Raw genomic sequence first — 23,710 nt, forward strand, 5'->3', positions numbered from 1 at the left:
GGCATTTTGTTTGCCTTTTTTTGAGGCAGGAACAATGCCCTCCTTGTGTCTCTGTTTTAACCTAGATTTAGGAAACATTGATATTGTATTAGTCTACAATATAACAACATATCCTGGTCATGGTGCCCTTCAAATGGATAACCTGTAGTTGAAATCCAGAGCACTAGTTAATGGCATAACAGTAGTGTTCGCATTATGAGCTGTGGGTGCTCATCAGCTGATCTGCAGCTCCCTACACCTTTTTACATAATTTTTGTGCAAGGTGAGTCATCCAGCTTGAAAATCAATTCTGTGTGCCCCAGAAATCTTAAGCTAATATTTTGGGGCATGGAATTACCTTTGACAAGTTATTACACACAAACCTGATATTGATCCTCTAAATAAAGCAATAAAATAAAGCAACACCTATCTAGATAGGTGCCAGGGCATGTTATAATCTAGAGTGATGTTAGATATTATATTGAATGCATTCCACTTCCCTCGGTCCTGTAGCTTGGCAACAGCAAGAGAGAGAGAAGCAAAGCAATGACATCAGAGGACAGTCATTGATCTTGAAAAGTACTCATTCAGAGGAAGTGACAAACTATAAGGAAGCATTTGAAATGGGCAATGCAGATTGGATCTGATAAAAGAAATGCAACTCTGAAGTTGTTGTTTTTTTCACTATATAATCACACTTCAAAAGGTATCACATAATCATACATGCCCTTTGTACAGTTACCTGTTGTGAAAATATAGTTTGATACATAAAACCTTCAAAATAGTGCAGGGAAAAAAGCTTTAAATGTACGTATTTTCCTGAAATCATTCTCTTTATCTGCAAGATGACATTTTGTGGTTTAGACATTGCATATAGTGTAGTTAATTTTGCTATTTAAAAGGTAAGGAATTGTACAGATTTTGGTTTGTAATGCATGTAGCTAAATGTAATACTCAATAATGAAACATTCTATTTATACCTAAAAATAGGCAATCTAAGGCACATGAATGTGACATAGGTTTGGGAATCCCCTACTATTGGTACAAGAGGTAATTCTGTTAAGCAAAATTCAGTCCTTTGTATTCGTGTATCTGTTGTGTATATTTGTAGACGTGTAATTTTGCTTCATGTATAATAGCACGCAATTTTAGTTCCAAATTAAAGTATTAACACCCAAGGAAAAGATGGTATACATAAGCACAGAACTGGTGTGTGGAGAATGAAGGTGATGGGTCTAAATGCCTCTCATACACAATGTAGACTATGGTAGGAATTGTAATTGCGCAGTTCCCGACCACAGCGGTTCTCTCTCCAGTTCCACACGCCGAATAACGTATGATAATGAACTGACTACCAAAGACACTAAGACAATGATAATACTAGTAAGTGGTATTTAATCTATTAAATCAATGTATTGTGCCGTGCTTGATGTGCACCGAAACTATTCATATTTGATTTGTGCAAAGCAATTCAACGCAACGGATGAAGAACAGAAAAGGCAGTGAGTCTCAAGCTGAATTGATGTAGACAAAGGCAACGCCGCAGCGTAGTAATGGTTTGGCAATGAAAGTAATAATGTTATAATCAGCGCAATTCAGGCACGATACACACAACTACAGTGACGGGTGTCTTTTCCCTCGGAGACAGAGTGGGATCCTGCGTTAGGATGGTGTGCCCAGGTGGACGCAGTCACAGACCAGGTGAGGGACAGATCAATATTGTAGTAGCGCTGGACGTGTGCATGTCCTTCCGTGCTTTTCGCTCCGAGTCCGCCTTTGAAAGGGAAACCTAAAACTTTCTCCTCGTGTTTAATGCAGTAGGATGCATTTCTCTATCCGTCCACCTTGCCGTGGATTCAAGGACAATCGGATGTGCTCGTGTGCATTCTTCTAGCCTTTCAAAGTGATCGGAGCCCATGCATGAGAGAGAGAGAGAGAGAGAGAGAGAGAGAGAGAGAGAGGCGCAGAGCCCGAAAGCGACAGTGACAGCTCAATACAATACGGGTGAAGCGCCGCAGCAGAGGTAAACAGCGCAGCGTGTGCATGCCTTCATTGCTCCGAGCAGAGAGGAGGGATTGTAGTCTGATAATAGTGCTGCTGCAGAGGGGAGGAAAGTGTGGGAATTGTGAATGGACCCGTGAAACGATGAATGGATGAAGGAGGCGCGCATTCCTCGGCTGGGTATGTGTATATTCTGCACCAAATTTGCAGGCAGGCGGAGAGGACGAGAAACACTGCGCGTTTGTATAATTATGATGATGATGATGATGAATATGAAGGGCGGTCAGCGCTGTGGTAAAGCGACCAGGCGCAGTAGTGTGTCGGGGGTCGGCACCGGGTCGCGGAGGCTGCGGGGAGCGCCGTGCGGGAAACAGCCTGCTTGTAATTGGGTCTTTTATTCAAAATTGCGGAAAATATTCAGCATGAACACTATGTTGGAGGGTGATTATTTAATAATAATAATGACAATGGCAATATAATATCTTTTATATAGTTTCATGTATTTATCAGTCCTCGTTTAACCCATTCAAAAGCATCGTACGTTTCTTAGAAATCGGGCGATTTCAATTCATAAGAATGTACCCTGCAGGGTGAAAAAGCATTGACTGACCTTTTAAATATAACGTTTTCCTGTTCAAACAGATTTTGTCTAATAACATGCCCGTGTGTGATGATTATGGCATTGTGCTTCCATTCATCATATACATAGACAGGCGTCTTTCAAACAGTTACTGCAATTATAGCTCATAAGCACATCGTGCAGCTTTATAGTAGTGATCACTGCACAGTTCCGTGAATCAAAGCACGTCGTGTTTTATCCAAAATGAAGGTATTTGCATTTCAATGAAAGCCTACTTTGAAGTTTAATGAGTGAATTTGTAATTACAAATAAACATTATTGATATGCAACTGTAATACGTGGTGATATAATAATAATTTACATTATAGTCTGTGTATGTATTGCCTGCATTAGTCTGTCACTTCTTCCAATTTGAGCCGCTCTGATGAAACCGTGTGAGTGCGGCGCTCAGGGCTCAGTTCAGTGGCAGCATGTTGAGATGAAGCAATTGCACCGTTTCAATGTAACACAAACAGAAACATAATCCTTCATCTGCAAGAGAAAAGGGGGACAGTGCTGTTTGTTTGTTTGTTCTCCTGGAAAGGGACATTGCAGCCGTGCGGCAAAAGCTCTGTGCTCTGCACCTCCGCAGACCTCTCGGACCTGCGACTGGACTGACCGCGCCGTCCCTGCGCAGCCGGCCATGGCGGCCAAGTTGAACCCCAATGTCCTGTACGTGCGGGAGCCGCGGGAGTCGCTGTCCTCCCAGGACTCGGACAGACTGGCCGCAGCCGAGGCCGGGGACGAGTCGTCCGACAGCGACGGGGACCAGGAGGACGTGTCGCACAAGCTCATCAGGAAGGTGTCCACGTCCGGGCAGATACGGGCCAAGGTAAGGGTGCGTCCACACGCCTGTCTTCAGGTGTTCAGTGTTTGACCTTGGTTTTTCATCAAGTCAATCTAGTTTGACTTGTATGGACCAGATCCCAGGGGTTGCACGCCTTCAACAACTTTCTTTTCCAAATGCACAAACATGCAAATAATTGTAGCCCAGATGTTTTGTGTCAATTGTTTGCCATGTCCCATGCCATGTTTCTGGGTCAAACCATCATCAAAAATTATGATAATCATGATTTCTGTCGTTATTGTTATATTCTGCTGTGAAAAAATAGATCAGAATCTTTTAGAGGTACTAACTGCAATACAATGTTTGGAAAATAACATTGTAATTGGTAAAATGAACAAATAAAAACACACTTGTGTATTTTGTTCACAAATGTCTGTTTGAAAACCTACTGTTGTAATCTTGGCACAGAATTGTTACCATTTGAACACAACATTGTTTAAGCTATCTGTTTATTTTGTAATTGTTTGAATGTGTGCTCTTAAGACTTAATAACCCTTTAGCTGAATTAGTATTCTTGATTTATGGCCACGCTTTTTAAATTTTATTAAAACATCTCATTATTATAATATTGAGTTTTTAATGAAAATAAAAGCTGTAACTGAAGTTATAATACAAGGTGGTGTATGTTTAGTATTATGTTTGTTGGTTTCTTTCAAGGATTAATTTAATGTATGGTAATTTGAATGTAACATTACATAAGTCTACTTTATTTAGATTGTAGGGCATAGGTAAGGAAGGTCATTGTATTCCAGGATTTATTTAATTCTGAGTCTAATGGATTATTTTATTTTGATCAGTTTAAACTTTTACCCTCACCCCTTATTCTGGGATGACTTACAATAAATAATATATGACTTTATATATCTCTGTCCATCTCACTTTCTCAATACATCATTCTGGTCCATGCGTATGGTTAGCCTTCCTTTATAATTTCGGTGTCACTGTGACCTCCACGGTTTTATCACAGCCTGCCGAGTGTGCCGGTGATTGCATCAGCAGTGTTTGATGAAATCCAATAGGCTGGCAGGGTAAGTGATGCATCCAAGTATTTCAAACCATAAGAAATCCAAATGGTGGAGTTGTAAGCCCAGTAGACTTATGCAATGTGCAAAGATGCAAAACGATGCCTTCTTGCTAGTAAGCACGTCTGAAAGCAGTGAAAGGGTGGGCCTCACTCTGTGTCTTTATGATAGTGAAGAGCCCTGCCAGTGTTTGTCCGTAGTGCAGATTATCTGGTCATGAAATCAAGTCTTCTGAGAACTCGAAAGAAGCTTGTCCTCTATATATAATATATACATTTCTGTATTCCGTTATTTTTTTAACACTTGTGTGCACAGACAGCGCTTGGAATTCTAGACTCGATCATTTCAACTTGGTTTCCTGCCGCTCACAAAACATCACACGTCTGCTGCTATTATGTAAATTCTCATACATACAAAAATGTTAATGGTATTTTAAACTTTTGAAGTTGTCTACGTGGAATTGTTTTCAGGGTGCATTGTGGACCCTTATTTCCCACAGACGAATAGATGTCTTGAAATTCTATGATGTAGTTATAGTACAGAATATGGTCTTAGTGTTTGAGGAGAACATTAGAACATAATTTGTTCCTAAATGTAACAGTCTCAAAGGGATTTTTTCTTTTTTAAAACGCATACATAAAGTTACTATGGTGAATGAAGCATCTTTGCAGCTACAGTGCATTATTCACGAAGTGTGTCAGTTACAGGCACTTGTCAATTAGAGCTGGATAGATTTTGTCTATTGTTCCATGTCTTCAGTGCTCAGCTAAAGCAGTTTCAGTATAATTGCAGCTTCCGATCTGTGTGGTACAATGTGTAAAAGACTAATCATCATCTTAATATGTGAAACCTACAGTTATGTAATTGAGTGGAAAACAACCGGTCCCCTACTCGACTAAACAACCAGAGACTTAAGAGTGGACAATACTGGGTATACATCATACTAATCTAATAGTTAATCACTGTGAAGGGAAGTTAAATCCCTATTTATGTAAAAGCCAGTTGCAATACATTCAGACATCAGTTTTATATAAGCGGATGAAAAACATCATTTTTGTTCCTGAGAAAAAATGCATTTATATTCCTGAATTTGACTGACTTAATTTCCAGATTTGGCCTTAAGTTCAGGTCTCTCAGCCGAGCCTGAAGTAGTTAGGAGTTGACTTTCACAGTCCCCTTCAGGATTTGGAAGATGTCGATCAAATCTCCTCAAAGCCTCCTTTTGTTCGATGTTAAAGAGATTACATGCTATTTACCTTTGCTTACTGGGCAGCCCCTACAGTGCCAGGATTAACCTGATAACTCGTCTATGGGACTCTCACACAATAATGCCCACACAACATATTATTGGAGGGAAAGTTTAACAAAGAACAATGACAACAGCAATTGAATTATATCAAAAATAATGTTTTTGTTTTTAACCCAATGTTATCCAAAATACTTGTTTTTGTTTTTCTGAGTTTAGTAATTTATGGAGACTTAAAAGGTTATGGTCACTATACGCTTGAAAGAATAATAGGTGGTTGTTAAAGCATGTATGGTATTTTATGAAATCATATTGCTATTAATTTCTATTATCACTGGGTTTGCAGTTATTTTAATGTGATATGGTGTGTGTTTTAAATGAACTATTTGCATTTTTGGAGTCACAAATCTATTTATATGTGTCTAAAATAAACACAAATGTAAAACCATCATTATTATGCTTTTATTCTTTTATTTATTTATTTTGTGGGTGGGGGGTGTATTCAATATCCAATAGTGGGCCACGAATAACAGGGGGTGGCTGTTTGAAAATGAATGGGGACGCTATCTCTGTTAAATATCCTAGAGCTGTTTTCTAGCCATGGATCAGAAGTTATTCAGGACTGAGGGATGGTGTTCATAGGAGAGTGAATTAGCTTAACCACGTAGAAACAGACCAAGCTCTTTGGAGGAGGTCTGCCACACTGTATGTATTGTTGTGCATTGGCGGTGTTGTTTCAAAATGGATACTCTGTTGGGTATATGGCTGCATATTCTGCTCCATTAATGTATATACCCCTTAAGGCAGTAATTGTTTGAGCTAAGTCTAGAAGCATTATGACTAGAGAATGATGCAGTTTTTATTTGATTTATTTCTACTGCAAGAGAAATGCTGTGAAAAAGGACAATTACACAGCGTCCAATTACTGGGACGACTAATTAGTGGTTTCGCAGTGGGATGTTGGGTTTTTCGATTATGAAGACTCTTATTAAAACATGTTGCGTAATTATCCTGTTGGCACAATCATATTTTACTGTTGTGCAGTCTTGTTTTTTGCATAGTAACAGATTTGTGTGATGGGTATTCTGTACATTTTACATTTTTACATCTTAATGAAATATCTTTTATCTGTGTTTCAATCCAAACGTAAAAACCTAAGCTAGAATATTAGCTAGAATATCAGTTTTGGTTGAGAATATAAGATCATGCATGGGCAGGCAGTGTGAAGTAAAGGAAGAGGAAATAAAATAAAATAACTGGTAACCTGAGAAAAAAAGATTGTGAAAAAACATAAGGAAATAGCAGTGACAGAAAATATATTGTTAAAATTAAAAATTTGAATATTCTCTGTAGGTTCTAGTTGGAAATATTGGCATGTAGTGTGACTTAAAATAATGCATCCAGTTAAAGAAAGACAATATACATCAGAGACTTTATTGTAATAGACTAAATAATACTGTCGATCCCTTTTTTTTAAATTGAGTTTTTGAAATGAGAGATGTGTTTGCTCATAAGATGTATTTTAGCCCCAACATCTCTATACATCTGTTATACGAGCTTATGTATCTTTGTTCCACTACATTACAAATCCATGCTGTATACAGTATCTGTTTAATTTATGACTTGTGGATTGTGCTTGAGAGGAGAACAATGTATAAAAGAGCTCAGATGTCTTGATTCAATATCTGGAAGGTCAGACCTAAGAGACATTCTGTCTGCTGTGCCAGGAAAAGAGATGGATTCTTCCATTCAAAAGAATGCATCCCTTAAGAAGCATGTGAGTTTCCCTTTCATAGTCACTTATTTCACCTCAAACTGCAAAGCATGACATTTGTTACTTTTCATGCTGCCTAGAAATAATCCATGTTTGCAGTTCAGAAACCTCATTTTTTATATGCAAGAAGATGAGTGTAGATTCTGAATAAAAACAGAACTACTAGAGACTGTTGCTATTGCACCTAGTCCATGTTGAGTGTGCTTGAGTCTTCTCTTCTGTTGTCTAGCTTTTCATTGGACCTGAGCCCCACTGACCAGGTATGGACTGTCTCTGAACCGCATCTTTATAAACGCAGTTCGATGCTGTTTTGCATTAGAAGCGCTTACATATTCAACAGATGGAAAAAAAAAACAATAAAATGAATTCTTCTCCACCCTAGACATCTACCAAAATGATGGTGATATTGTGCTTTAAGCAGGTGGCCGTGAGATTGTCTCTCTCTGCTCCCTCTTGCTTTCTCTTCATCATTCAGCTGCCTCATAGTACCACAGAGCCAATCGGAGCCCTTCCAGATTGTTCTACCCTGCAGATAATGAAGATGCTGTCGGACACTCGCAGTGTTCCTTTCCAAACAGCCTGAGGACACCGACACGTTTTGGCAAAATGTTATGCTTTTAGATCCAGTCAATGACATGAGATTTGATTTGCTGCATAAGTCAGTTCTGTACTTCTCCTTGCTCTGTCCTTACTCCCCTCCCCTCTCTGTCTGTCAAACCCTTGGAAACATTATATACTAATGCCATTATACAGATTACTAACTTCTAATAATAACTCTGCATGTACACTTGATAGATTTCTTTGGATGGATGATTCTGGGATAATAGGGTCTGTGTGATATTTTGAGGGTAGATAAACCTTTAGATTCTTTACTTATTCAAATAATTAAAAATACAAAGCCTTTCTGCCTGCCTTGTTTTAGAGGTGGAAGGAAAAATTGATTGCATTATTCCTTTTCAAAAGGGAAAATATGCATCTACCTTTAACAAGAATGGATGGAAAAGAAATTGGCAGGGTCCCTTTGAAAATGAGCTACTGAACAGCTGAGGTACAAAGATGGAGAGAAAATGGATTGCTGTAGCATGCGGGTCAATTTGAATCCTGTCTTATCCGTAATGAAGACTGATTGCCTAAGCAATGCTGCATATATTATGATGTAAGAAACTTGGTATTTTTACCAATATGGCTGCTTAGATTTGCTCATGGTCAAGATTGGCTTTCTACACCCTGGGCGACTGAATCCATTCACTAAGCAGTGATCTATCAGATTGATTTTCTGGTGCATATTCTGATTGATCTCAATTTATATTAAAATGATTCAATTGTTAAAAAAAAAACAAAAAGATTAACACTTCTGCATTACACAGTCCTCATGGTATTAAAATAGCCTATATTGTTTTGTCTGGTGTACTATACTATATTTATCCTATATTCGTGTGTGTGGACCAAGTTATAATTCAGTTTATTATTCATGCAGTTTCATGTTTATTTATCTTCTGTTAGTATGCCTTAAAGTTATCGTCTACATAATACCTACATCAGTAGCCTTGTGCTCACAGGGCTTTAATATTATAACTAGGATGACATATAGGTTTGTTTTCATCAAAACGTAACCACTTTATCATTCATCTTGGAAAACAAAGCAACAAAATCTAATGAAGGTGGTCCGGAAGTTAAAATCCGACCAGTGTCTCCAGCAATCTAGAATACAATGTTACAGGGGCCAACACACTTTGTCTGCAGTGAGTTTCATAAACGTTCATTTGAAGACCATGGAGGGTGGGTAATCCATTGAACACATTCACATTCTCTTTCACTATTTGTGCTTGAGAATAACTGACACTTACTATCTCAGAGCTTGAGCGGTTATCTATCAAAGGACAACGAGCAGAGCTGTGGGAATAGGGGACGTGTGACTGGGCAATGCATAGAAAGAAAAATCGTGCCAAGGGAATAAGAACCTGTGTGCCTACAAGAGATTCACCTCGTGTACACTATCCTGCTACATTACATTGCAGAAACCCTTACGTTTCATAAAATTGGGATTAGTATATCTGCAGTTCAATTAAGAGATATTACTGGTATAATTGATAACTTGAGTGTGAGTTGCGACATGAGGGGAAAACTGAAAAAGAGAACCTGATTGTTCAGACACAGCTTCACCCTATGGATTCCCAGAATAATGTAATTTCTATTTTGTCAAGCAACTACTGCGATACTTTCATCCGAGTCATTAGGAAAAGCTTGACTAATTACTTTTTACCAGGTCACTTAACGTGTTCTTTTTTTCAGTGTCTTAGTCATCAATCCAGATCTAAGACCTATTGAACTAGCTATTCCTGCTCGTCTTTGCCAGTTAGCCTTTCTTATTGTCTTGTTGTCACTGTTGACTAAATTAGAAACTTGTCATTGACAAATACGTATAGTCAGTAGTTTCATTATTGGTTATGTAACACTGCCATTTTATGTTGGCCTGAAACATGAACATTTTCATCTGTCTTCTGCGTCTGGCCAGCACTAGTCTACGCCCCCCCCCCGCTTATCACACTAGTCTCGATTCCAGTTCAGCAGCATGCATGGGCAGTGTTGAGGTAATCCACATAGTTTTACAGGACAGTGCATCAAAGATCTAAACTGTCTTCTAAGTATCTATTGATGGAAAAGGGTTTTCAATATATCAGTAAACACATAAAACACAATGGGCACTTCTTTAAAGGCACTCCGAACCATATGGAGATCAAACGGTCAGATCAAAGATAGATCAAAAGCATTGGCCATCAAACTGTTAAAAACACAACAGGTATGTTTTTTTCACACCTTTGGTTTGCAGAGTTTTCTTAAGGTGTAATTCTAAAAGGTATATTACAGAATAAAGCAATATATTTTTTAGTTTTTAAAGTCACCCTGACAGTGGCATGCAATCCTAGGAGGATTGTTTATGGCTACTGCGAAAACGGCTAAATATATGCCCCCATTGGACATTTTCTTTCCTAATTAAATGTGTAAGGTGTTAGTCAGGCATGGCAAGAAGTAGTTAAGTGTCCATAGTGAGAAACTCTGCTCCATATTAGAAAGGAAAGAAGATCCCCTTTCTGGGTAATGGGTATTGAAAACAAAAATGGTGACTTCCGTGTTGTTTTTGTCACTATTCTCTGCTCAATGCTTAAAAAAAAAACTAAAACAGGAAGGAACACTATTTTGACATTTCCCTTCTTTATTCTCACATACTCGCCTTCAAAATGAATACGCGCTCGCAAACCGCAAAACAGAATACAAACTGGAACACCATAAAAGGGTCAAGGCATGAATAAAACAGCACTATCAATGAGTTGTCCTTTGCTGTGGTAAATAATGCTATTGTCATAGTATAATGAAGTTAAGTACTGCATGGGAGAGGCCTATTCAATGCTGTTCATATCATATTTCAACTGGAAAGCAGGGAAAGTAAACGTTAGATGAAAATGTTAAATACAAATTGATATGAACCAAAGTTGCACATCACAGTGCATATATCTTTTGTTGCATTTAATTATATTTATGGAGTTAATTACATGGCGAGGAAGACTTTGCTTACTATCCGTGTGTGTGTGTGGGTGGTTCTGTCTGTCTGTCTGTTGTCGTTTCCTGTAAAAGGAGGATTTGTCTGAAGTGCAAGACCACAATAGATGTGTCCCTTATTGAAATATAAACTGTTTTGTATTAATGAACTGACATCTGAATATTAACCATACACAGAATAACTTTTAGTCTTTGGTGAACTTTATTTTATGTATATTTTAAAGTGCCATTGTTTGCTGCATTTTCGGTTCAGAGAAAAACAAGAACCTTTAAAATGTATAACAGGGCTATTAGATAACTTAAGCCTGTTTGTAGTGACATCATTCTCCCAGATCCTGAAGAGTATAAACACTCCCTGATCTAGAAACCATTTATTTGGCATAGTGAGTTTAACAGTCATTTGAGTTGTGTGGCTTGGGTGCATGCAAGCGTGCCTGTGACAGCTGTTCAAATCACCGCAGATGCCATATAAGGAGAAAGCAGAGAACCAAAGAGTACCATAATTGCATTATTAGGTTAATCTCTGTTCAGTTTTATGTGTTTTATTTAAAGGGAGTCATTTGACGTCCAATTTACTTTGTTCCTATCATACAGAAGATGTATGGAATGAAATGGAAAAACACTTCATAAGCAAAAAAAATATTAAAAATGGACAAGTGACCCAGCATATTCTAAATTGGGTGAAACAGGACTCATGGAAGTAGTTTTTATTGTATTTGAACCTTTATTTAAAGTGATCATTAAATTAGTTTTTATTTAATCAAACTAGAAAAGTGAAATCATTCAATGATAAATGCAATGGCAATTATGGTAATGCACTAGGCCAAAGACAAAACTAGCTGAACTATCTCCTCTGTTTATGTCCGTTCATTATCATTTTTCTCACAAACATAGATTTAACTGATTAAAGAACCGAGAAAAGAAATCTTAGTTTTGTTTTTTCCTCGACTGAGCATTTATATAACAACCCGAGAGAGACTCTGAATGGAAGTTCCCACTGGGCAATCAGAGGCTATTGTCTCTCGAGCTTGCCGAATCCTTAAGTATAATTATGTCCTTTTCATCCACCGTGCACGTCGGTATTACAACAAATAGGAGGTATTGTACGAAAACGTTAATCTTAAGTGCAGTTTCCTGTGCTCTGACTTCACATGGGGTGATTGTGTTGTGATCACGTTGAAAAACCACCTGCAAGGGAGGCCTGTCCCCCTCTCTCATTCTCTCAGTGCAGGTTTTTTATTCTGAATAAATCATGCATTGGTACCTACTCCAGTCAGTATCCATACATGAGATTCGTTCCGTTTCTGCACACATATTGTGCAACTTCTGCTTGATTAACGCCAGGTGTTGTTGCACAGCTATAAACCTTTTATGGAAAATAAACACCTAAAGGTGATTCCCAATCTTAATTCCTAATTCTGGAATGGGACGCACTTGCTCTAGCATTAAGACCTTGTGTTTTTGTGTTTCATTCGTAAATTGTGGCAACTGTATCTGTAGCAGTCACACAAATGGCACTTCCCATAAACCTGTGTATATATTTTTATGTACAGAAGAGGTGAAATTTGGTCCTCTGGTCTGGGCCTTCACTGCCTTCTGGATTTTGTTCTGCTTGAGCTCTTAATTACTTAATCAAACTAATTATTTGCTTAACTGGGTGGATTTAACATCTTTCCAAGGCCTGATGAAGCTGCAGGTCTTGAGGATCTCGGGATCTGAGCTGTACCAACCTGTTTTATATACTTCTGGGTGTTTTACCGTCTTCCACCTTCAAATGGGATCCATTGTATTTGAAGGACATTGTATTTCACAATGGTATGTCAAGAGTACGTTGGCTGTATGTTTGATACTGGCTGTTGCTCATTAACTGCACTGCTGTTGGTGTAGCATTCTGTGGCCGACAGGAAAGTAGGTTAACCTTTCTTTTAAAATGGAGCTGGGGACATCAATGCACTTGGTAGGCTTCACCGCAGGAGGTCAGAGCAGCGAACTGGCAGTTCAAGCTAAAGCCTCCTGACTAATGTTTTTCTAATGCCAGGGAGAGCCCAACCAAGACAAATAAGGTCACGTCTTCCACAAATCATGTGAAACGAGAACGTTTTTCAGGAAAATGCAGCAGCTTGTGCAAAATTGCATCATAGATGTATATTGCATTTTCCAGCAGTCGTATTTTACACCTGACTATACAAGAACAAAACACAGTGTAGTGGCATAATAATCTATCGGTAATGTTTTTTGATACTTACATTTTTTCTAAAATAAATGCATAAAAATGCTGTAAATGTAAGATGGCAGGAAATGGTGTATGAATATGACCCTTAAATGTTAGCTTTCAACAACAAAGGTAAAAAATATGTACTATCTGTTTTATGTATTTTTCATTTTTGGTCTGTCCTGTCTTTTGTCTTGAGCTACTGTTCTGCTGGTGGTTGCATTCCAAAATCAAACTGGAGAAAAAAAAACCACTTTACTTGATTACAGGCACACAGATTGTTTGTGTCGCTTGATAGTCTGGGGTTTCATTCATGTGCTTGGCAAGATAAATGTGCTAAAGAGGCATCCAGGCAGCAGTGTTTGCTGTTTTGAATTAGCGCTGTACACTTAGTCTTTTTTTTAATTGTTGTTATTTTTATAGCGCTCTAATACCTTTGTTGAGGTTAATGGGGAAGGTGTGAACTCTGCAGTTTCTATTTTTGGGCTTACTGGAAGTAAGACTGCAGTGCGTGTGCAGAACTATATGCAGGGATAGAATGATAAAGCCATAATTGGGTTACAAACAAAGCAGAATTAGAGCTGAAGGATGTGGTTTGTGCAGAGTTTGGTTTATGCAAGTGTAGCTGTTGTCAATTTTTAGGCCAAGAAGTGTATTTTTAGCACGCCGTTCACTGAGGCCTAGGTTCAGAAGGCTGGTAATAGGAGAGGAGTGCTCCAGTCCATGTATTTATATAAATTTTTCTCCTCTAAATCTGAGAGCACAGGAGATGTTTGCAATGACTCTCTCCCACATAAACATTAGGTCAGCTTTTAAATCCCAGCTTCCTGGTTTTGTCCAACTTTTTAGTGTTATCTTCCAAGCAAAACAGACGGTTAATCGAAGCTTACAACTCGATGAAGAAAAGTGCAGCAGATCTTGCTGTCAGGGCTGTTTAAATGCAATGTGTAGTATATAATGTATGTTAAACAGAGTTCATGCCAAAGCTGCCAAAAGGACTTTTGTGAAAAGCTGCTTGAAAAAATGGTTTAATAATTGGGTTGGTGGATTTTTGTTTTATTTAATTAAAAAACCTTTTTTGTTTGTTTGTTTTGTTTGTTTGGTAGTATATGTTCTATAAGATGTGGAGGCCATCTTTTTTTCTTTTTTTTTCTACCATAGATTGCTATACATACAATGCAAATGTGAGGCATTGGAAGCTGTAATACAGCTCCTAAGGGATTATTGGCATATGCTGGTAGCTGTAGCTGTAGCTGTTCGGCATACAAATGTAAATGTGTGTGACCAGGTAGGGGAGCGACTGAACTTCCTAGACTCCCCGTTTCTCTCCTCGTCTCGCTGTGCTCCAGTTCATCAGACTCACCCTGCCCTGCGTGCAACATCTCCCAACCTGCTACTGCCATCATATCTCCTGTGACTGTGTTACTACTTCTAATTGGGGACATTGCTAGCTGTTGTTTGTTTCTCCATTATTCGATTTCCCTGAGCTTTCATCACAGCACATTTCCAGTCTATAACAGTAGATTCTCCTGCCAGGTTTTGAAGAGACACAGACAGATAATGGGTAGGGTTTGGTTTGGTTTGTAGCCTCCCACCCTTATGTGATCTGGCTTCCATTTCTCAGAAGATAATACTGTAAGATAAGTTTGGTTGGTGGAGGCCATCCTGTGTGGCTGGATTGCCAAAATAGGTTCAATATTGACCACTTCCTAAAAACATTACTTTACTACTGATAAAGCTAAAAGCTGAATAAATATATTTTCAAAACGAGACCAAGCACAAACTTTGTAAATGATAAAAAGTGTGGCTTGGTGTCACACGCGGCATTGCTGCATGTACAGGAAATAGTTAAAAGCTGACGTGTTGGCAGTTAAATTGTTGACCACATTTAATCTGTTTGGTATTTCAACTCCCCTGTTTGTGGACTTGATTGTTATTTTTTTATTTAATTTTTTTGGTGGTGGTGGGTGGCTAATTTGTGCACTTTATTATAAAACAAATTATGTCCTGGGTCATTCTTAAAAGAGGACTAAAGTCCCACATCTGAATTTTGCAGTTAAGTTAGTCTTTTTAGGAAGTCTTGTAAATGTTTTTTTGCAGAAAGGCAGTGGAGATCTTAGCTATTCTAGTCAGCATTTGTGTTTGCATGCAAGGACTGTCTCATCCAATACTTTCATGTCTTATCATAGAATTCTCGGAGGAGTCTCAATCAATGTGATTCGCTAATGCAGCAATTATAAATAGGAAGGCATGGGCCATTAGCCATATTTCTGTAATGGGAGATCTACGTTGTGACATTGAGAAACATACTAAAAGGAAGGCGCTCCTAATTTTTCTCTTTGCTTTTTCAAATAAGCAGTAGGGGCGGTGCCAGCAAAGCCATTAAGCTTAGTAGCTTGGCTATCAGTAAAGGTTTTACTGCGGGAATGAATTATGAAATTATGGGGTGTCTGCTTTTTTGGAGTTGTTTGAATGAAGGAAGCCAAGAAAAAGCTTTCCAATCCAATCAAGGTTATTATTATTTTAACCTTTGTTTCTCACTGTTCCTCTGGTTCCTCACTGGCTACATTTTTTAAACTTTTTTGTTGTTGTTGTTGTTTACATATTTAAACTGGCTAATTCTATAGTTATCAAATATATAGTACCCTGTGTTAACTGGCTCAAATGTGGCTCAAATGTGTTGAAAATGCTGTGCCAGGGTTACAGGCTTTCGTTTAGCCTTGGCTGCATCCATTGAACCAGTTTATTAAGATCCAGCTGTGTTTTTTAATTCTGCCTGAAGCAATGATCAAATGCAGGGGATGTAATGTAGTTCAAAACATTCTGGAAAGCAGAAACATTTTGTTAAAGAGAGTGTGTTGTTCTTTTGTATTTTGAGAGTTCATTTATTTTAATCATGTCTCAAATCAAATCTGCAAATTGATGTTACTCTCCTCCTGTTTGACAAGGACGCTTATTACCTTAGAAGCTTCACCATTTTGTCTTTGTTTGTGTTTCAAGCCTTGTGGTCAGAACATGGGCTTTATGTGCAGGTTCTCTATTGTAATTCTTTACCTGTTCTAACTTGAATTGGAGCCTGGAATCTAATGTCGTCTACAAATTGAGATAAAAGTAATGACAGGGTTTGTTTGCAGACATCTATATTGCATTGTGCCATTCTTTAAACAAAAGCGTGGATCAAATGACGATTTTGCCCCCACCTCTTCAAAAATAAAAATGCAATTTGTAATAGATTGGTGATTTGATTTGATCCAGGTCTAAAAAGAAAAAAGTTTGAAGAAATGTATTTTTACAAATTGAAATGCATAACCATATCATTGATCGGTTTTACTTTGTATTAAAATATGTAATAGAAGATATTTTATCGGTAAGTAACGCCTATAGTGCTGACTTGTTTTTCGGGAAGCCAAAGAATGCTTTGACATGCATCCGCCTTTTTTCCATTTATGTCGAGGAAAATCTGTTGCATATCAAATGTATAGAATGTCATGAAATTTAATCTCCTGAGCCTTTTTCTAATCTATTTTGTGGGTGCTCTTTTGTGTGTGAGATATAGTCAATTGATTGTTTCTTTTCAGCATTTTGTTCCTTTTTTTGTTGTCGGGAAGGAGTGCTGAGAAACAACCTATGGAAATCTTGGCAAGTGTGAAAACCTCTCTGAAAAAGCCTTCTCGACCAATGTAATGAACTGTCAATCATATACGCTCCCCAGAGCTGGAATAGAATTGAACTGACTTAAGGCCTGATGTCTCTGAGACACTATTAAATGTAGGGAAAATCTAAATTCATTCAGTTGAAGGCAAGAGTTAGTTTAGAAATGCTCCCAATGGGATAACCCCCCCCCCCACCCCTTGCAAGAATATGGAGCTGCATTGCATGAATATAATGTGTAATAGTTTTATTTTATGAACCTGCTTTGTGTGTAAGCCATTGCAGACAATCTTTCACTTTTTCAAACGGATTTGTTTGCACAACTCCGTGAAAAGCAACGTTTCCCTTCAGCTGGAGCTAGAAGGTGAAAGCTCAAGAACTGAAGGCCGTTCAATTCAAAGTGAGCATGTTAAACCTTTCTCAGCAGGCACTGTAATGAAATATTTGCTTGGGAGTTAAGAAAAACAACAACTGTGTCCCATGTCCCACAAATGCATCATCTGTAATTCTGAAAAGACACAGCATCAAAAGAAGAAGACCTTGTTTTCTGAAAGAATCTGAATACAGATGTCTGTGTGTGGATTTAGGTTGCCTTTTGGGGTTAGCTAAGCTCGCTACCTTGTGCTACAGTGAGCTAAGAAAAGCCCGACTCGGAGCCTCAGATTGACATTATCGGAGTGGGGTTTGCTGTGGAAGGCTGCCGTGATGGGGGGGATGTCAGGTGTGCGACCATGGGGATATCTGACAGGGTTCCGTGAAAACGCCTTGTATCTTTTAAAAGCCACACGTACTGTAGTGGTACCACATTGTGTAGGTGTTGAGAGAGGATGCCTAAGACGACATGTTTGTGAAACTCCTCTGGCGGTGTTGATTGAGGTATGTGTGTGTGTGTGTGGAGGGGTGGGGGGTAAAGATGACAATAAGACCTATTTTACACAGAACAACCAATGTAAAAGGAAACCCATAGATGGCACAGATAAGATTGTGCATCTGTGTTGTTCGAGAGGTAGCAGAGCTTTGAATGCACAAACACAGACCACATGCTGTAGAATGTCTTTTATACTGGCTGTTCTGAAAGCAAGATTTTTTTTTTTTCTTGGTTTGTCTTTTTTAACCCATAGTTGATTGAAATAATCACCTGTTAATTTTGTTTGGCTTTATTCATGATTTATAGAGCAATTTCTGAACTTTAAGAAATCTAGGTAAAAATTTGCTGCGGAGGTTCCATTTTAACACAGTCCGTTGAAAAGAATAGAAAAAGCTGATTCACTTGGACTGCTTAAATTTTTTTAGTGAGTCAACATCAAAACCATTGCAAATTTGTTTGAACAACCAAAACAGAAACCTTCAGCCAAAACAGTGAGAATGACTTTTTGCATGCTACCGAGCTGTTTAATTGGCCGACAGATATAGAAAAGTGTGTCCTGGTTCAAATTTCTGTCCATGGCAAACTGGTTGAATGTATTTATAGAGCAGTTTCACAAGAAATATTTCAGCAGTGAGGTTTTGTCTTGAGAAGCTGCATGATGTGGCAATTTCAAGAGCATACAACAGAAATCCTCAGTAATTGGGAAACTGCTATGAGATTTTTTTTCTCAGCTAGTCAGCAAGCAAAGACCAAGCCTTGCTAATGTTTTCACACAAACGCCCACTATGTTGAAAGGAAGATGAAGAAACAAGCTTAGCCCAACACAGACCTTTTTTTATTACTTGAGGGGACAAACGGCAAACATATGAAGGTTTGACAGTATGCAATGCATTCTGTTAGCCTCTGTATTTCTTTACCAAAGACAACTCATCTGCAAACAAGATAAGATCAACTGATCAGTAATGATTACTAGGTACAGCAATACTAAGACCCAGAGAAAGATGGTAGAATTTGTCGAAGAAATTGGCAGCAAAACAACTTGTAAACCACTGTTTCAAATGCATGCCACTGGGTTTCTTATTCCTTGTCTAGTTGTGCAAGGACTCATACCAAATACCCATGGTCTTAATTCAGCATCTATGCCTCTACATGCGTAAGTCAAAATAGACACCTGATGATGGAGTGGCTCTGTGTATCAACAGCTGGATAGCTGTGAAGTGTCCCATAGTGCTCTGCAGTGCGTAAGTTGTTTTGCATAAGAACAGCTGGCCATTGATGCATACATACAGAAACTGTGTAAGCATGGATTGCTAGAAAAGACAGCGTGTGTACTGACTAAGTCCAGGGAGGAAACGGATGACACACAATGCTGATTTAATTCATAGACCTTGGCTTGTGACCGCACATTTTTCTAAACAACAAAGTCCCCTGTCCAGCAATCTGACGCTCCTCAGAAACCTATTTATTTATTTATTTATTTATTTATTTATTTATTTGTCACTGCTACCCCTTTATGTTTTACTTCTGCGGCTGAGTGTCCATGGCAACAAAAAGTGGTCAGAAGGAAGCATTGCAGTATTGACTAAATTAACAGGGCAGAGCCATTACTGACTATTTATTGTAAAACGTAATATCCTGATCATTTGATTGTATAGATACAGCTGGAGATGTAGGGACATTGGGGGCAGATTTGGCAAAGGGTGTGCAAAATGTGATCATATTCAGTGAAAATCCAGATCTGGGTTCGGTTGGTGTGGTCAGGGGCGGTTTGGTTTCGCTCTATTGATTCAGTGAAGGCATCTCGTGCTTTTCCATTCTGAAACTACTACTTCTACAGGGTGACACTACGTTTGCTTGCTTTATCTTCAGTTTGAACAAAACCTGTTATTTTTCATGTTTGATTTCCTGTATAAGCTGAAGGCTCATTCCCCTTTGGAATATAATGGTTCTTGGTGAAGATGGCAATACAAAGAGTTACTGATGTCTGTGTTGTTTTGTTTCTGCTCATTTCTACCACTTTTAAAAGGAACAGTTAGTCAGTTTGAGGAGGAAACTAATTAGAAGGGGCAAACAAAGGAAAGCTAGCTCCTATTACTACTCTTTAATTGTGTGTTTTTCTAATTGGGAGAGAGAAACCGGTCTTTATCTTGATGGTAAATTACACCGGGGCGGATGAAATGTAAAATGAACCCATGCAGTGATAAGTGATGATCTTGCATTGTAAAAAAATCTCTTCAGTTTTGGCAAGAAAGCAGATATTTACCAAATTATTATTATTATTATTATTATTATTATTATTATTATTAAAAGAGCTGTAGTGTCCAAACATAGCAGTGGAGGTTGAGGGCCAAGTGAAGACCCATCAATTAAGACATAATGCCTGAGTGGTGAAATATAAAACGATGCACTTGGGTTCTGATTCTAATTCTGCAGGAACCAATTTTAGTCACTGAGCGTTTTTTAAAATGTAAATTTTCATTGAGCTCCGTAAAGAAGTAATCCTAAACACCAGGTCTTTTGATCAGTGTTCATACGTTACCAATCTTTGATGCTATGCACAAGTCCTACGCGGTTTCTCTCTGCTCCTTTTCACTGATACGGCCATTTCTAAGAACTGAATAGATATTTAAGAACCACTTAGCATAATTTTTATGTGAAGGTTGGGGGGGAAAGAACAGTGTGGCATTGTTCTCAGCTATTATTAGATGACGACAAACTCTTAATTAAAACCTAAAGAAAAATGTTCTTTGGGAAACAGTCTGAAGTGTCCTCCGCTAATCCTGTAATTGTGGGTTGCGTTTCAAGTGTTTTATGAGCAAAAACTCGGTTACGATATCTGAATGCAAATTCAAATATTGAATGTGACAATTACTAAATATGAATTCAGTACATGCATACAATAGATCATTCAGCTGACATGAATTATGATTGTTGAATTTCATATTTGGAATGACATTACAGGCCTGGGCTATCCCTACAAAAATACATTTCAAAAATAAAAATGAAAATTTAAAGATTCAGTATAGTCCACATTGTGTAGTTGTTTTTTTTTGTTTTGTTTTTGTGCATATAGAAGGAGAAATTACTTAGGGATGGCTTAACTTTGCATTCTGTATCATAAGCATATTTTCACACAGCACAAAATCCACACAGTGACAGTGTGCACAAAATATTTACTTTACTTATCTTAAGAAATCTAATACATCTGCTGTGATTTATTGTACACAGCTACCACTGTTAAGTGTGTTTCCCTTTACTGTAGTTACCAATATAATATGATAAACAAGGGTTAAACATTTTGAAATGCAGCTACTTCCTAATTAAATGAAACTTATTGTGTTCCACACTATTGGAAGCGTTGCCATGCTGTGGGTGTTCATATTGGAGATCGATTAGTAACAAGCTGATACGGGGCTGCTTGAGTCCTTATGCCCACCATGGTTATTTCTGTCATGCTTGACTGTTATGTCCTCCACTGAGTAACACTGAAGTTGCCGTCTCAAACTGTGATGCAGATTTCAGTGAAAGTAAGATAATACAAACTAAAATCAGCATGGAGATGGACTTTTAAAATACTGAAGTAAAAGTAAAAGTACTTTCACTTCACTGTCTTCATGTATTTGGAGCATAGATGTATATTTATATACATTTAAATATATTACATTTATATATAGACTTCCTTTGTTTCTGTAGCTATTCAAGCAAACGGCAACATATTTCAGTTTATTGTTCAGTTTGCATAAATATCTCCCTTACTTACATTTATAAGTAAACAAGCATCGCTGTAACGTCAGATGTTATTTTTTCTCTCGTTATATCACATGAAGAATCAGGCCTGTGTTTTTAAGTGCACTCCCTTTAAACAAAGCACCTACTATTGACTAGCTTGTACAGACCTGTGTTTTGTAACCTCATGCAAATACCCACAACACAGACCTTTCCGTAAAATGTATAACATCAAACTTTTTTAGTTTGGAACACGGTCTTTAGATGCATGTAAACATATGGTCCAGTGATGCTACACAAAATAAATTCATTTTAAATTAATTTATATTACTAAACATCAGACTGAAGTTAGCCCACACGAGGCTAAAGTGGATAATTTCAGTATTCTTTATTAGCATACACACACAAAAATAAATTTCAGTGCTACTTTGCCTTTTTATTTTGCATTATGACATTCAGTAACAAAGTGGTGGTCATCGTGGTGTCATGGTTACCTTTTTTTAGCTTCTTGTTCAGCATCCATGCAAATAAATAGATAAGATTGGGTACAGTGTTGTTTAAAATAAGATAAAACACATTATCACCTCTGCAGAAACAGGGTTCTTCCAGTAACTCTCAGTTGTTTCCCCCTTTAAAGTGTAAAGACTGCCACCCTCTGATGTAGTTGCTGTTTTAGTTTTTTACTGCTTGGAGCTACTCTAATGTTAAGAAATAGTTTCCTACATATGACATTTTGTACTATGCCCTTGTGCCTGAACGTATTGATGAAAATGTGTTCTCTGTCCTCACTATTGATTTTTAATAGCGGTGTATCCAGAACAGCAATGCCCGAAGTGGAAGAAGTATAAATAACTAATTAATAACTAATAACTAATAAATATTAAGGGAGAAAGCAATTAGCGTGGATGCGGAAACCCTAAAAATCTATGTTCCTGCCTTAAAAAAAGTAATGATGGGTCTCAACACACGGCATAGCTGTAACAATGTCAGCAGCACGAAGCTGTGGTTCATTTGTTTTTCTTCTCACTCTCGGCTCATACTTCCTCTTGCAGGACAGTGAGGTCTAACGTCAGAACTTGTTTACCATGTGCTTATCAAAGTGGAGATAGGACTGTTACTGTATAGGCCTGTATAGGGTCCTTTGCACATGTTCATATAGAGGTACATTAGTTATCCGATTTTCTTTTGAACTGATCGTGATCAGTCTAGCTCTGTCAATTGAGTCCTTGTTGTGTTTTTAAATCTATTCTCTCTACAAAGAAGCAGCATCCTTTTTTTTCCTCTTCCATTTTGATTGCATTTGCCCTTGAACTTTACAACCTGAAGGTCAGTACAGTTACAGGTATTGTGTCATAATCTACTGGAAAATGCAAACCACAATGCAGTATCTAGGTCCCTTTTAAGCGATCGGATAAATATACTGTACAAAATATCCTGTTGCTGTGAAGGTGAGCTAAAATTCTAACATGCCTCCAAAGAAATTTTTAGATGAACGTTTTTTTGTTTGTTTTTTATTTATTATTTTTTGTTTTTTTTTACATTGGGAAAACTACTACTAAGTGGGGATAAAGGTGAAAATCAGTGTCTGTAAATAGTCCTATAATCACAATCGGTCTTAAATGTAAAATTGCCCACTTAATCACATGCACAAATTCTTCTGTATTTTTGTAGTAACTGCAATATATATACAATATCTATATATAGTATGTATTTTATTTATTTATGTATTGGTTTGTTTGGATGTAAGCAGCCCAAAGAGGCAATTACCCTTTCAAACCACGATCCATGCCCAGTCGGCTCCAGATTTCAATAGGCTGGAAGGCAGCCTGAGCCAGAGGCATCAAACTATCACTGTTTCCCGCTGTTTCTAATTCGTGCGCTGCATCCGAGGCCCCCATGCAAATCAGGATTGCTTCAGAGCTCCGAGGACCCGCCTCATTTGCATGATCAATAGGAGCGGCGGCCGTTAGCAACCAACAGTAATTCGCTTGGAGCAAAATGAATTTGCTTTATATTCAAAGTCATATCATTTGTGCTATTTATAGGCAAGCATTGAAATGCAAATGCTGTCATTATTACTAGGTGAAGTGGATTAATGGCAGTTGATTAAATAAAGGGGCTACAGCTCTGCAACATGGGTTCATGAAGGGATGCGACCACAGCCAAAATTCTGGCCTTTTATATTGCATTCAATGGTTAAGAGCCGC

At 38.0% G+C, this 23,710-nt stretch overlaps 1 protein-coding gene across 6 annotated transcripts in view; it reads left to right on the top strand.

Moving 5' to 3' along the window:
- Positions 1-1,836: 1,836 nt before the first annotated feature.
- The window catches only part of LOC136759800 (diacylglycerol kinase eta), a 70,281-nt gene continuing 48,407 nt past the window's right edge, over positions 1,837-23,710 (top strand). For 3 of the 6 annotated variants that reach the window (XM_066714838.1, XM_066714843.1, XM_066714840.1), the window contains exons 1-2: positions 1,838-2,160; positions 3,192-3,431. In XM_066714838.1, the coding sequence (XP_066570935.1) occupies positions 3,243-3,431 (189 nt within the window). In that variant the 5' untranslated portion in view covers positions 1,838-2,160; positions 3,192-3,242. Of the gene's footprint in view, positions 2,161-3,143; positions 3,432-23,710 lie in introns of all 6 variants that reach the window. The other 3 variants (XM_066714844.1, XM_066714845.1, XM_066714839.1) reach the window with 2 other exon arrangements.

The sequence above is a fragment of the Amia ocellicauda genome, chromosome 10 (genome assembly GCF_036373705.1).
Source record: "Amia ocellicauda isolate fAmiCal2 chromosome 10, fAmiCal2.hap1, whole genome shotgun sequence".
In the NCBI taxonomy this organism is placed as follows: Eukaryota; Metazoa; Chordata; class Actinopteri; order Amiiformes; family Amiidae; genus Amia; species Amia ocellicauda.